Source organism: Anomalospiza imberbis, chromosome 3 (genome assembly GCF_031753505.1).
Source record: "Anomalospiza imberbis isolate Cuckoo-Finch-1a 21T00152 chromosome 3, ASM3175350v1, whole genome shotgun sequence".
NCBI classification, from domain to species: Eukaryota; Metazoa; Chordata; class Aves; order Passeriformes; family Viduidae; genus Anomalospiza; species Anomalospiza imberbis.
Genome location: NC_089683.1, coordinates 73,156,049 through 73,170,040, shown reverse-complemented (window position 1 = coordinate 73,170,040; position 13,992 = coordinate 73,156,049). Strand labels below are relative to the sequence as shown.

The 13,992-nt window shown below is 48.4% G+C and overlaps 1 protein-coding gene across 1 annotated transcript; it reads right to left on the bottom strand.

Moving 5' to 3' along the window:
- Positions 1 to 4,630: 4,630 nt before the first annotated feature.
- Positions 4,631 to 13,962, bottom strand: DLL1 (delta like canonical Notch ligand 1). Its single transcript, XM_068185118.1, has 11 exons — positions 12,697 to 13,962; positions 12,184 to 12,495; positions 11,922 to 11,982; positions 11,427 to 11,684; positions 8,913 to 8,973; positions 8,314 to 8,444; positions 7,999 to 8,168; positions 7,654 to 7,870; positions 5,907 to 6,699; positions 5,677 to 5,791; positions 4,631 to 5,332 (listed from the first exon to the last, which is right to left on the bottom strand). Exons 1-11 carry the CDS (start codon positions 12,754 to 12,756, stop codon positions 5,327 to 5,329), a joined length of 2,184 nt encoding a protein of 727 aa, XP_068041219.1. The 5' UTR covers positions 12,757 to 13,962; the 3' UTR covers positions 4,631 to 5,326.
- Positions 13,963 to 13,992: the final 30 nt, after the last annotated feature.

Sequence of the window (13,992 nt, the reverse complement as noted above, 5' to 3'; positions counted from 1 at the left end):
AACATGTCACTAAGATACTCCAGATACACCTGTCCTGGAAAACTAAGCAGCTTCTGGTCTCTAAAATGCAATCATTTGTAGGGTTACACTGCTGTGGTGATCCCTACCAAGCTTTTGCCCCCACAGTTATCAGAGTCCCAGGCTGTTCCTTGGCACAAAGCAGGAGCCATCCCTCACAGGCAGGGTGGATGTAAGCAGCTGATTTGGTGCAGTAAGGCAGTTTAACACCGTGCGTGCAGACTGATCCATACTGACTGGCTGCAGGGCCAGAGAGCAGCCCCAGCAGTGTGGAGTTTATTGGTGCAGGAGATGAGGCTGCAACAGGATGAGAAAAGACTGAGGATGTTTCTTCCTAAGAATAAAAGCCAACGTGTCACAAGGATGCTGTGACCTCCAACCCCACCTCCCATACAGCCCTGGCCTACTGACTAGGCAGCAAGCCCCCACATGGCAGTGGGTCTGTCATCCACCTCTGCTTCACCGAGAGCAGCAGGATCAACTGTCCAGTTGTCACAGCAGTTTCATCTTAAAATCTGCCTCATAGTACATGTTGGGTCTTTTCCGGCCAGGCTCTTGATTTCTCTGATTTGCATAGCAGGTAACACAGACATGGGCAGAAAGCCAGGTCTTAACAGCAAGGTGAAAAATGTACCTCCCAAGGAGGGAAGGGAACAGAGAGGCTCCTCATTCTTCTGACACAAGTAGATGTCAGGTGTCAGAAGAGACTGCTTCTCAGGTTGGGATTTGGCCTAGGAATAGTTCTCGGGTAATTTTATTTGGAGTACATGACCTTGGATGTTAGGCTGTAACAATAGGGACGTTTCCCAGGGTCTGTCAGTAAAAAATTCCCATCTGTATAATTTCTGTGGCTTTCCTCCTTGACCCTAATAGTTCCAAGCTGAGTTTAATCTGTATCTCTACCTGCAAAACTGTTTTGCTGTAAGAGAACCTGCCTACAGCAGAGACAACTACAGACCTTGATTGCAGATGCTGATCTGCAAGAGAAGGCTGATGGCACTGTGGCCATCCATGTCAACACTGTGGTGTGTGACATCCTTTCTGGGCCATGGACACACAGCTGTATCACATTCCCCCTGCACACGCTGTGCACACACATACCACCACAGCTGCCTCCCTCCCCCTTCCAGTTTGTCTCCTCGCTGCCAGTGCAGGGTTTGCATATCCTCTCTGAGATGATGGATGTTTCAATTGTGAGAGAGGGCTCTATTCCATGCAAGCATCTGAAAGTGCTTTGCAAAAATAGCTCACACCTCGCAGACAAGCTGTCTGATGCGCAGAAATAGGAAATAGCCTTACTTGCCTCAAAGGGTGATTTAACATTCCCCACCACCACGGTATCCTCTCACAAGCACAAATGACCTTCTCCCTGTTAGAACAACCAGGAGGCCCCCATTTTCCTAAGGTCCTGGAAAGATTAAGTGACACAGGTCCAAGGTTGCACAGGAAGTCTGGAGGGAGTGCTGGAAATAGAAGGAGGCCCGCCTGAATCCCTCTGCAGTGCCTTGACCACAAGACCATCCTTCCTCTCCCAAGGTTACGTATCAGGTCTGTGGTGGAGCCAGGAATAGCACCCAAGTTTCCTGACACACAAACTGTCCTGCACTGCGTACAAAAGAAGTACAAATATAAATTTAAATCAATTTATAAAGCTTGTTTGTAATTAAACCTAAGACTGCTGTCTGAACCTAAAGTTTTCTGTGTATTAAAAGATGTGACACTCTTAAGAAATCTCTGTCTACCACCAGGGCAGGTAATACCTCCCAGCAGCTAATCTCTCCTGCTTCTTCAGTGCTTCTAATTTCTTGACATGTCCTGTATGTGCCAACAATGCAAATGCCACTTGCCACAGAGACATGGGCTGGCAGAGGTGTGGGCTAAGGGGTGCCCTCTCTGGCCACCCTGTTGAGAACTGGCCCCAAACAAGGAGGCCAAGTCCTCCGGAGCTGCTGTGGGATGGAGAGAAGGAGATGTTGCATGTCGAGGTATGCGCATGAATTAACAGTGCCACAGTGACAGCCTGAGGAGGGACACCAGGCCCCCAAAGTCCTGGCTCCAGGGGGACGAGTGCCCAGGGCACAGACCTGGCTGGACCAGCCGCAGGCTTTCATGTCCACCACCCGGAGGGCCACGCGCTGCATCAGTGTGTGTGGCTTCCCTGGGGAGAGACAGAGATGTGCTGTGTCAGGAGGGGCACGGTGCCATGTGTCCCTGCAGTTTGCTGGAACCTTTCCATTAATTTAATGGGCTTTGGATTGGGCCCTGAATTCTCAGCTGTCCCAGCTAAATGGACTCCCCAGGCAGGCTCTCCTCTTGTTTTAGAATGAGGAGGCCATTCGGAGACCCTGCTGACCAGGAGGTTCCTGCCGTTCTTTGGCAGCAGAGCTCCCATCCTGGGGTGAGCAGAGCCCCATCACTGCCCCTTGGCCATAGTGTGCACCACCTGCACACATGGCTCCACAGCTGCACCTGCCATCCTCTCTCTCAAGCAAGACACGCTCCACTTCCACCCCCTGCCCAGATCACCCATTTTTTTTTTACCCAGTAAGGCTCAAGTACTACGGATGAGGAGAACAGAACCAGCGCTCCACACAGCGTACCTCAACCCACTCTGGTCACTGAGAGCCACTGTATACACATATATTCAGGGCTGGGGGACTTGGCAATCCTGTAGAAGAAATAAATCCTGTGTGTGACTGTAGCCCTAACCTTGCTCAAGACAGAAACAGAAGAAGTCATTGGGCTGATCTGTGTAGCCATCATTTCAGGAGGTGTTTCAGGAAGACAGGACCATGCCCTTCCCTTTGCCTGTAGTTTTCTGTCATTCACCAAACTCAGCACTTCTGATAATTAGCACACTTGGACAAACTTATCCTTCTAAAGCTGATTTATTTTTAAGCAAAGATAGGTAGATGCCAATGCTGCGCATTTTCACAGGAGAAGGGAGCTGTGTGCTTTTCCAAACCTTTACCTGACAGTAAATTAAAGTAGATCTTGCTGTAGCACAGAAAACCTGATGTTACAGAGGTACTCAACCACTGATGGCCTTCCTTTTGTTACTGCTGTTTCTACAGAAGCAGTATCAGGAAAGCCTAGCCAAGACCATGGCACTGACTGCAAAGTGTAGTACATCATAAGAGACGAGCCTGCTCCATAAAGCTTGTGAAGAAGAGTAAATACAGAGAAATAAAATGCTTTGGCCAAGGCTGAAAAACAAATGAGCAACAAAGATAGCAACAACACCTTCCAAGGTTCATTTTTCTGTCCAATCTGTGAGATTATGTTGCACTGAGCAACTGCTGCCATACACACCATCATGCCTCATTTAATATATGATGCATTGACTGGTTATTGGCAGGTTCTTATGTCACTGCTTAAATTGAAACTGCTGTTCAGACCATCACTGACAGGCTGGTTTTCAATACCTCACATCACTTTCCTTATGAAAATGTTCCCTAAAGGGACACTTTGGGATGGATGAAGAGAATAACCAGATCAGGACACTTTGTGGGAATTGAGCCTGTATGCCTTGTCTAAGGTTTCACTTAGCAAAAAGCTAAGCTTATAAACAGACAAGCCTCTGCACTCAGTGTGAGTTTTCTACTGACCTCACACAAAAGTTCCAGTGGTTCATGTGCTTATGCACACTAAAATAAGGGGAATACATAAGGATCACCAGCTGCAATAATTGCTTGATTATATGTGCTATCCCACTCCTTGTATTTAAGATATCATGCCCCTCCCCTGAAGGGAAAGGGGGCAGAGGATTTTCACCATCTTAGCAAAGCTGCAGAAGGTGGCCCACAATGGAGTAAAAATTAGATTATTCCCTAGATTTTCCTTATTTTCCTGAAGTGGAAGAACCCTTTGCCTGTTTCTGAAGGGTCTCTGCAGATTAACGTGCAGCACAACATGAAGGCGAGCTCGTTAGAGCAAACTAAATTGGGGAAATTGCCTGTGCATTCAGAGCCAAGCCAGGGGATGGGATCACCCTCTGTCCCACTATGAAGGCAGCAGGCACCAGGGTCAAAGCAGAAACCAAAGACACAACTAGTACTTCAGTAGATGTTGTAGTCAGGGGAGTTGTGGCCACCAGTCAGTTCACTGTTACCATTTCCTGGAGAGGGAAGTCTAAGGGATCTCACAGCCGGTGGGAGCGCATCAAGGACCTGAGGTAGGGGCCCTACCTTGCTGATGTGTCCCAAAATCCCCTGGACTGCAGGCAAGTGTTTGAACTTTCAAAAAATGAGGAGTTGAGTCATGACAAGCCCCAGGTCGGGATTGCAATGGAGTACACTCAACTCTTGCTCTTCCTCAGGAAGTGACTCCATATGTGTTTACATAAACACACAGCCCAACATGACTGGGCAAATATTACTCAAGGTTTTGCCATTTGCCTTTGGAGTAATACTGAGCACAACCATGAGGTCAACAGGTCAGAAGATTAGGAGGGGAAAGATGGAGGGTCTACACACAGCAAGTTGTTCCCCAGTCTTTGTAATAAGTCTCAGTCCTACTCAATGCCCCCATGAGTCCACACAGGCCTGTCAGATGCCTGGTTGCAAAGCTCAGTCAGTACATCATCAGATGTGGAATAAACATAGCACTCTGGTTATCATTAATAATATTTATTTTGGAAAAATATTTTAAAAATGAATTTCTTCATTAACAAAACGGTAAAAAAAATCAAATAACATTTGCACAATATTCCATAAATACATTTATATACAAAAAATATAGTCACATAGACCCGAAGTGCCTTTGTACATATTTACCAAAAAATTTAAATTATAAAAAAAGAACATCACAAAATACTCAAGCTTTACAATTATCATGAAAATATTTTTACAGATTCAAAAAAATAACACACTTTTTCTCACCTAGTAAAAACACATTTTAGTATCAAAAAAGACAATAAAGGCAGTGTTTGTGTCTCTAATTCAAGAAAAGACTGGCTCATAATAATCCAAAATATACACTTCAGGCAGTGCATGCTTCTTATGTAGTAATTAAGTCCATTCATTTAAATATATATAGAAAAGCAACTGACCATAGTGCAATGATAAAATTCATAAAAGGCAGTGCAACAGTAATCCTTGAACACAGACCCTTGCCTAGTGTCCATCTTGTTTCTTTATTTTGCAGTCACTTTGCTAACTTCAGTAGAGAACCAGCTCAAGCCTGAATTTAGTTTCTCAGCAGCAGTCAGTGAAGGAATCTATCTCCCATTCCTCTTTCAGCAGCATTCATTGGGGCACATCTCCTCTGAAATTGTTCTGAACAACCACTTTGCCACATGACCTCTGGTTTACACCTGGAAAGAGAAAACACAAGTAGAGATCAGGAGAGGTTAATGAAACATATGAAGAGGGCTGTAAGGTTGCAGATGGTCAGGACTCTGCATGAAGCACACCAAGGGGTGGGTCAGCACACCTCAACCACACTACCATTGTACCCTAGTCTACAAAACTTGTCCATCCCACAACATCCCCAGCAGTAAGTCACTAAGCAATGTCCACAGCATCATAAACTCAAGCTGTCTGGACTTCAAAAGATACAAACCACTGTGGCATTATGGAAAGGAGTTTATCTGCCCTGGCATGTATTGGATGGGAGCTGCAGAGCAAGACTTTTCTCTGCTGTTCCAACCCTACTAACCTCAGTTGCTATGATGCACTCATCTTTTTCTTCTGATATGACATACACCGACTGGTACTTTGTGTCCTTTGAAGTGGAATATACTGAATCTGGTCGCTTTCTTTCAGAAGTATCACTATTGAAGGCAAAAAGAGAAAGAATAAGTCAGATGGTTGTTGCTTAATGCTACCTATGAGATATACACTCCCCCTTCAAAGCCAAGCCGCCCCCTGCACTCAGATGTGAGATACCTCTTTAGTTGTACTGCACTTTTCTCTTCTGCCTCTGAATCATACGTTTCACACTTGGCTTCACATTTGCTGTGCTCCTCCTTAACTGAGTCCTCATTCTTGAGTTCATGCACCAAATTGTAATCCACTGATGGGTACCTGGCTTTGTAGCCATTTTTATCAGAGTTATCGCTGTGAAAGTCTACTTTCTTATTTGTGTTTTTAATCTGAGTGGCACCAATGACACTTATGGAAATGTCCTTCTCGCGCTGGCAGTTTGCCAGGTTATTCATAGTCTCAGTCTCACTCCTGCAGGCATCGGGCTGGTGGTGCCTCTTCTGCACTCTGAGCCTGACGCAGACGACCACAGCAGCACACCCCAGCAGCAGCATGAGGACCAGAATAATCCCAGCACAGACGGCGATCCAGGGGAACTGGGAGTTCTGGCCTTCCGTGTACTTTTCAGTGAAGTCAACGATGACAGGTCCCTGAGGTGGCTCAGGGAGAAGAAACTGGCAGTTGAGCCCGCCGTAGCCCCGGGCACACTCACAGACATAGCGGTTGTTTCTTTCATGGCAGGTGGCCCCATTGTGGCAAGGGTTGTGTTCGCATCTGCTCACCGGGGTGCTGCAGTTCTTCCCGTTGTATCCTGGGGGGCAGGTGCAGGAATAGTCATTGATGCCATCCTGGCAGGTCCCTCCGTTGACACAGGGGAAGGAGGCACAGTCGTCCACGTTGTCATCGCAGTGCCTCCCAGTGAAGCCAGCCTGGCACTGGCAGATATAGGAGTTCCCCAGATCGACACACTGGGCTCCTGCAAGACAGGAAGGGGGACGAGCTGAGTGGTGGGCAGCCAGACACAACAGGCCCCCACTCGCTGCTCTTGGGGCAAAAGGCCCAACCAGCAGCTGAGGAAAGCTTTCTTTTTGAGAGGTCAGCTTGACCTTTGACAAGTCTAATCCAACATAAAAAGTGCATGTTTTTAAGAAAGATTTTTGTTAAGCAGATTTATTTTTCATTCTCAATCCTATTCCTTTTTTAACATTTCACTCAACTCGAACCAGAACACTAGCCCAGGTCAGATTAACACCACATCTCATGTTACAGAGTTTGAGTGTCAATGAATAAGGAGGATTACAGTACAGAAAGTCTTCACTAGTTTAATCAAAACAGGAAAATTACTGTTACCAAATTACAAGTAATAATGCTTAGCACTTGTGTGGCATTTGCATCCACAGACCCCTAAGACTCTTTGTAAAGGATTTGAAAGTATAATCTTCCATGTTTACATGCATGAAGCTTCAGGCCAAGTTACTTGGCCACTTGGCCATCAGAAAATACAATCTGCAGCAATGGCCCAAGCCATTGCTTTCTTAGTACAGATCCTCCTCCAGGTCGACTATCGACATGACACAAACTTTTTTATAAGAGAGTGTAGTGGTAGGTCAAGGCAGAATGGCTTTAAACTGAAAGACAGCAGGTTTAGATAAGATACTATGAAAAAATTATTTACTGTTAGAGAACCAGCTGCCCAGAGAAGTCGTGGATGTTCCATCCCTGGCAGTGTTCAAGGCCAGGTTCCATGGAGCTTTGAACAGCCTGGTCTAGTGAAAGGTATCCTTGCCCATGCAGGGGCTTGGAACTAGATGACCTTTAAGGTCCCTCCCAATCCAGACAATACTATGATTGATCAGCATGCCTTGATCAGTGTGACTTGTTAGGAACTCCAGACCAGACGCCAAAGTAAGTGTATGCTGTTTGGCCTTACCATTAGCACAAGGGCTGGAACTGCAGTAATCAATTTTCTTTTCACAGTTGAACCCAGAATAACCCAGTGGGCAGCGGCAGCTGTAGCCCCCGTCAGGGTTGTCGGTGCAGCGCCCACCATTGAAGCACGGTCCATCTGCACAAGTCATCGCGCTCAGCTCACAGTTCTTCCCATAGAAGCCTGGGGGGCAGGTACAGGAATAGCTGTTCTCAAGATCCTGGGGAGAAAAAATGAGAAACGATCAAAACATTTGTGTGAACTTGCTCTGAAATCCAAAAAGGGATTTTGAAAATTAGTAAAACTGACATTAATTCCTCCCTTGGAGGAGTTTAACAAACAACTTACAGTGCAGCTTCCACCATTCTTGCAAGGGTTGGCATCGCATTCATTGATTTCAATCTCACAGTTGGAGCCTGTATACCCAGGTCGGCATGAACAAGTGTAGCTCCCCTGACCAGTATTAGTGCATGTGGCACCATTCTTGCAGGGCTTGTGGTGGGTGCAGTAGTTCAGGTCTGTAAAAGATATATTTTCTTTTTTTAAAGAGAGCAGCCACAGTGTTTACTACTTTGCAAGACTAGCAGACAGTGGGTGAGCTGAAAATAGTTGCCTGCTCTCTGCATTTTAAAACAGATGCTCAGGCAAGGACTGAGGACTTACCCTGGTTGCAGAAAAGGCCACCCCAGCCTTCCTGGCAGTTGCACTGCCACGGCTGCTGACAGGTACCATGAAGGCAGCCTGGGTAGCGGATGCACTCGTCACAATATCGCCCCTGCCAGCCCACTCTGCATCTGAAAAAAAAGATAACAAAAAAGTCTCATCAGATTTAGACTTCTCACAGTTGGAAACCCTATCACAAACTTTGCAAGCACATGGATGCCAGGGATCAAGTTTCCTAAAAGCCCTTGGTGATCCTTCATGTGAGAAAGTCACCAAGTCCAACCATAGCATCAGCTTTCATCCGTCCTAGCTATTTCTTCCACTTCCTTAGATAGACCCATGGTTCTCATTGGTAATTTGTTTAAATAACAAAGAGCCAAACCTTACACATGGCACTGTAAACCCATTAGGTTAATATTAATGGCACTGATGTTTGACTTATGGAATAATACTTTGATCTGGCATCAACCAGATATTTCAAATTTCCATCTAATATGAAGAAAGGCCTTTAAACCAACCCTTCAAATGTCCATTGGCTTATTTAACACCAGAGCATCAACACTGAAAGACAAAGAAGGAAGAAGGAGTGGTAAACTTACTTGCATTCCCCAGGCTTGTCGCAAAAGCCGTGTTGCTCATCACACCCAGGCAAACAAATTGCTGTAAACAAACCAAGCAAGGTAAGACATCAGCACTGGTGCCAAAACAACTCTCTTTTACAAGTCTGAGTCTGAGAGCACCTTGTGGGTGGGGAGTGAGTCCCTTTTACTAGGTTGGGGCAGTTAAGCACAGCTGAATTAATCTCTGGAGTCTGAAGGAGTATTGATCTTGCCCCGTAACTGGGCACTTTACTTATCACCAGGGATGAGCATTCTTCTTAATACAGTTGCACACAGACAAAAGAGGGCTCACAATTGCTCCCTTCCCCACAGCCCCTCACCCCCCTTCCCTTCCCAGTGAGGGTCAGAAGTCCTTTTTTCCAATTCTATGCACACAGCTCCACCTCTTAATATCCCCCGAAAGTGTGTGTGCAGATAAGAGTGGACAGCTGGTGTGCAGGGTGCCAGTGCAAGACAGCTGCTCTATTGTCTATTCTCTCCCAGCAGCTGCCCCACTGCAACAATACCCCGGCCCTGGAGCCAATGGGGCCGGCGGCCGGCGACCGGGCAGCCTATCCCTGCCCACAGCTAATCTATGGCACGCGCGTGATTTCGCTGCAAAAAAACTTTTTTTTTTCTTATTCAAATAAATAAGTCTAAAGTTCTTCCTCCCTCCTTCCCCCCTCCACCCTGCTCCAAAAAGGGGCGGGCGGGTGGGTGCAGCCCTGGTAAAAGAGGTAAGCAGGCCAGCAGGAGGGAGGATGAGAGAAGGGAAAAAAGGGACTTCTCCTCATTACTTTGCCTGGTTATGGAACTCATTAAGCAGGCACTGCAAAGTTTTAATTCAACAAAGCCAGCCGGAGACAATGGCATGCGAGGGGAAGGAGGGGGGAAGAAAAAGAAAGAAAGAAGCAGTGCTGATAATCAGATCGCCTCCAAGTTGGAAAGAATGGAGCTGGGGGCAAGGCAACGGGAAGCAATGTGCAACTGGCAGCTCCACTCACTAACGGCAAAACATTCTTTTTGCATGCACACATAAACACATCTCCCCTGCCTAGTAGGTTTGTGTCAGTGCTATAAGCTGGTTTTTTTCTGAGGGAAAACACAGCAAAGAAGGTACGTAATGAGTCAAGAAAGATGGACAGCCTTCTGTTTCGCTGTGGGAATAGCAGAGATGTGCAGGTATTCAGAAGTGCTGACAGCCCCAAAAGAGCTCATTATCAAAATGTTTCCTTTTTCCCCACCCCTTGACACAACTGGGCTAGGTACTTTTGATCATAGGAAAGGTTGTAGCTCTTATTTAAAACACCATCAAAGAAAATGTGAGCCCCTTTGCCTGCTGTTTATTGTGCAACATCGTACCATGAACCGCTAAAAGCATCCTAGCAGTCACTAAGTGTGAATAATCAATCAGGAATGGTTTGATAGCAGCTCAGCTGAGACCACAGTGTAGGTGGGTTTAAAAAGAAACAAAAACACAACAAGAAGAAAGCTGAGAGGCTGCTTTGTGGCCTGGAAACTGTTTTCTTCCTGCCTGACTGGCCCTTTGATGACTACAGAGGAGCACTGGCCCAGTACGTCATCTGCCAGCATATTTCAGATCCGTGTATAGACACACAGAGAATGCCATCACAGGCTGCAGCAGGGGCTCTGTGTGCACGTTTGGGTGTACACTGCTATGGATCTACAAAGGGCGGAATCTCGTACAACCGGAAAGTATCTGACATCCTGGACTATCCTGTCTGTGATCTGCTTACTGTCCCAGCTTTTCCTGCTGTATCAACACACCACATTCCTCAAAAACTTCAAGCTCTGGGGTATGTTTCATGTCCCTCACTACTTTATTTGTATTAATTATCATGGCAATGGGTCAGAAGAGAGCTGGGGAATAAGTTGAATGTTCTTGTGGCCCCATGTGCAGAAATTTCTGTTAGTGGCAGCATATGAGTACCCTAAATGAGAAATGTACAGTCTAGAAGCCATAGAGAATGTCTTGGACTTCCTGATATTCTTCTTAATACAAGGCCACAGAGGATCAGACCGTAGCAAGGCTATGCACAAGGCTGTCACATGGATGTTGCCAAAGCCAAGCTACCTCCCCTGAAGCTACATACCCTGTAGGTGACGATATCAAAGTTGCGTGGTTGGAGGGTGGATAGGTATAAAAAGTAGTCCTGATATATTTTAATAAATCCTCAAGGAACTACTGAACATTTTGGTACCAGATTAAATGGTCTAAAGCAAATAAGCAAGAGTGTAGTGTTGACACTGACATTTTGTTGGCTTGAGAAGGGGCTGCATTAACTTTCTGCATTAATTTTCTGTGACAACGCTGAGATCTCCCATCCCTCACACTGGTATGGCTTGGGCATGGAACCAAACATCCACCCACCATTGCTTGGTTCTCTCTCCCCATGGGGACTGATGTCAGAGAAAGACCCCTCCGCCAACCCCAAGAGCTCAGGAGACACTGCTGCAAGGGGCACCCAAGGAGACAAGGAGGTGGATACTTACGCTCAGTGCAGTACTGGCCTTTCCAGCCCGGGTTGCAGACTTTCTCGCCACGCTCTCCACAGGTGAAGTGACCAAAGGCATCGTCCCGGGGCCGGCAGAAGACAGAGCAGCCTTCTCCATAGTAGTGCTCATCACACACGAAGCGATAGGAGTACTTGAGGTCAGTGCGGCCGCTGCTGTGCAGGTCCTGGGACCACTCTTCACCCACTGCCAAGTGTCTCTGGGTAGCCAGGCGGCTGATGAGGCGCTCAGGGTTTTCTGTGTGAAAGTGGAGAGGAGAGTTGTTAGAGAGCCCAAAGCAGGCAGGGCATAGGGGGGTCTCTGGTGGGAGGGGAACTGCAGAGGCAGGATGACGTGGCTGCATGCCAACAGGTTGGCCTCTGTTGCCACAGGTCTACTGTAGAGGAGAATGTGCTACAGATTGCAGAGAAAAGGGCCAATTAGGGCTGCAGGGCCGCGATTATTACAAGGAAAAGTGTGTTTCAGCACATTTACCAGTGGTGAGGTCATCAGGTGAGTCCGTATGCAGAGCCTCAATGATGAGTGAGAAGGTGCCCTGTAGAAAGAAGAGAGACAACCCACCAGGAGAGCATGAGAGCAGGTAGGCCAATGGGGCAGTGCCACCAGTCCCCAGGAGTTATCAGTGGTTGTCCCCCTCCCATCTTGACACTTCAAGGGGATTGGTGGCCTCTTGGAATGGCACAGGATGGGACGGGATGGATATCTGCTGCCCCCTCCAGCATCGCCCCCCACTTACGGGCCAGGTGAAGCCGAAGGGGAAGCGGATGGGATTGCTGAAGGCGGGGTCGGCACCGCCCGCGCCGTCGGGGACGCTGAAGGAGTTGGCGCCGAGGACGGGGGTGATGGCGCTGCCGTAGGTGCAGGGCGGCTCGGGGGACACGCTGGCCTGGTAGTGCTTGAGGCAGACGCGGAAGAAGGTCTTGCAGTCGCACTGCTGGAGCCCGCCGGCGCCGGGGCCGCCCCCGCGGCAGCAATTGCGGTTGCTGAGCAGCCCCTTCTTATTGACAAATTCCTGCAGCTTCAGCTCGAAGACCCCGGAGGAGCCGACCTGCGGGGCGGGGACAGCGGCCGTCAGCCACCGAGCAGCCCGCTCCCCAGCCCGACCCTGGCCCCGGCCACAGCGGCCACCCCCTCCCCGCTCCTCACGGCTGCGACCGGCAGCGACAGCCCACGGCATCCCCCGCGGGACTCCCCGGAGCAGGGACCCCTCGGTGCAGGCATTCCTGTCCCCCACCCCGCAGGCACTTACCTGGCAACGGCTCAGCAGCACCGAGAGGACGGCGAGCGTCAGCAGGAACCGACCTCCCATTTTGGAGGTGCAGCTCTGGTGCCCTCGCTTTCCTCCCCCTTATCTTCTCGTCAGAGGGAAAAAGGGAAAGTGTCTCTCGGGGTAAGGGAAAAACACAGCGGCCAAAGCCGCTCGTCCCAGCAGAGCTGGAAGAGTTAGTGTCACGGTCTCCTTCTTTCAGGAGTGTCTCTGACTTTTTTTTTTCTCTTTTGTCGATACCTCTAGATGTAGCCTGTCAGCAACTGACAGCTCTTTCGGATGGCAAAAGAAAAAGAGAGAAAAAGAGGACGGGGGGAAAAAAATAATATTTATCTGTTAAACTCTTTTTCTTTCGCAATCCACGATGCTCCTCCTTTTCGCCAGGAAGAAAAAAAAAATAAAAATAATAAAATAAAAGCAACTTAATTCCCAACAGAGGCAGAGAAAAGGCTTCCCAAGGAAGATTAAAAATTGGCGATCTGGAAATCCCTGCAGAGGCAGCGGCGGAGGCAGCGGCGATAATTCCCGGGGCGGTGCGATTCGGGAGCGGCTCTGCGCGGCTGCGCTCGCCCTGCGCACGTCGGGGCTGGTGGGTGTCAAACAGCAGCGGTGGCGGGCAGGTCACGTCGGAGCCTTGATCCCCTTTTTTCTTTTTTTTTTTTTTTCTCTTTTCTTTTCCTTTTTTTTTTTTTTTTTTTCAAAGGAAGCGAAGCTCTCTTTCCTTGTTGTGGGTTTACTTTTGTTTTTAGAGGAATCCCAGCCAACAAAAATAAGCTCGTGTCTCAACAGCAACGAACAGAGCGTGTCCGGGTGTGCTCCTACGGGGGAGGGGGTGCCTGCTCTGCTCCGCTCCGCTCCGTGCCGCGGCTCGGCTCGGCTCGGCGGCTCTCTCCGAGGGTGAAGCGCTAAGGATCTGCCTCTCCTTGGGCGCCTGCCGCCCTTATATCCCGCCGGCCGACTGCATGCCTAATGAGATGCAAATGAGCAGCCCCCCAATCTGGCTAGAGCTGTCACAAAGGAGCCACTTTTCCAAACCCTCCTCTCAATGGATCGCCAAATGGTCAGTGAGCTGTAAAATGTGCAACCCTCCTCCCCCTCCCCTTCGCGCTCACAAAACGTGTTCATTTACATTCCTGCAAATTTGGTAACCGCAAGAATCCCCCTTCTGCTCCGGCGAGAGGGTAACACCCCCTCTGCACCGGGGAGAGGCAGTGCAACACGCTCCGGCCAGAGAGCAGCCCCGGGGACGGCGGGCTGTAATTGCCTCTTGGAACGTGC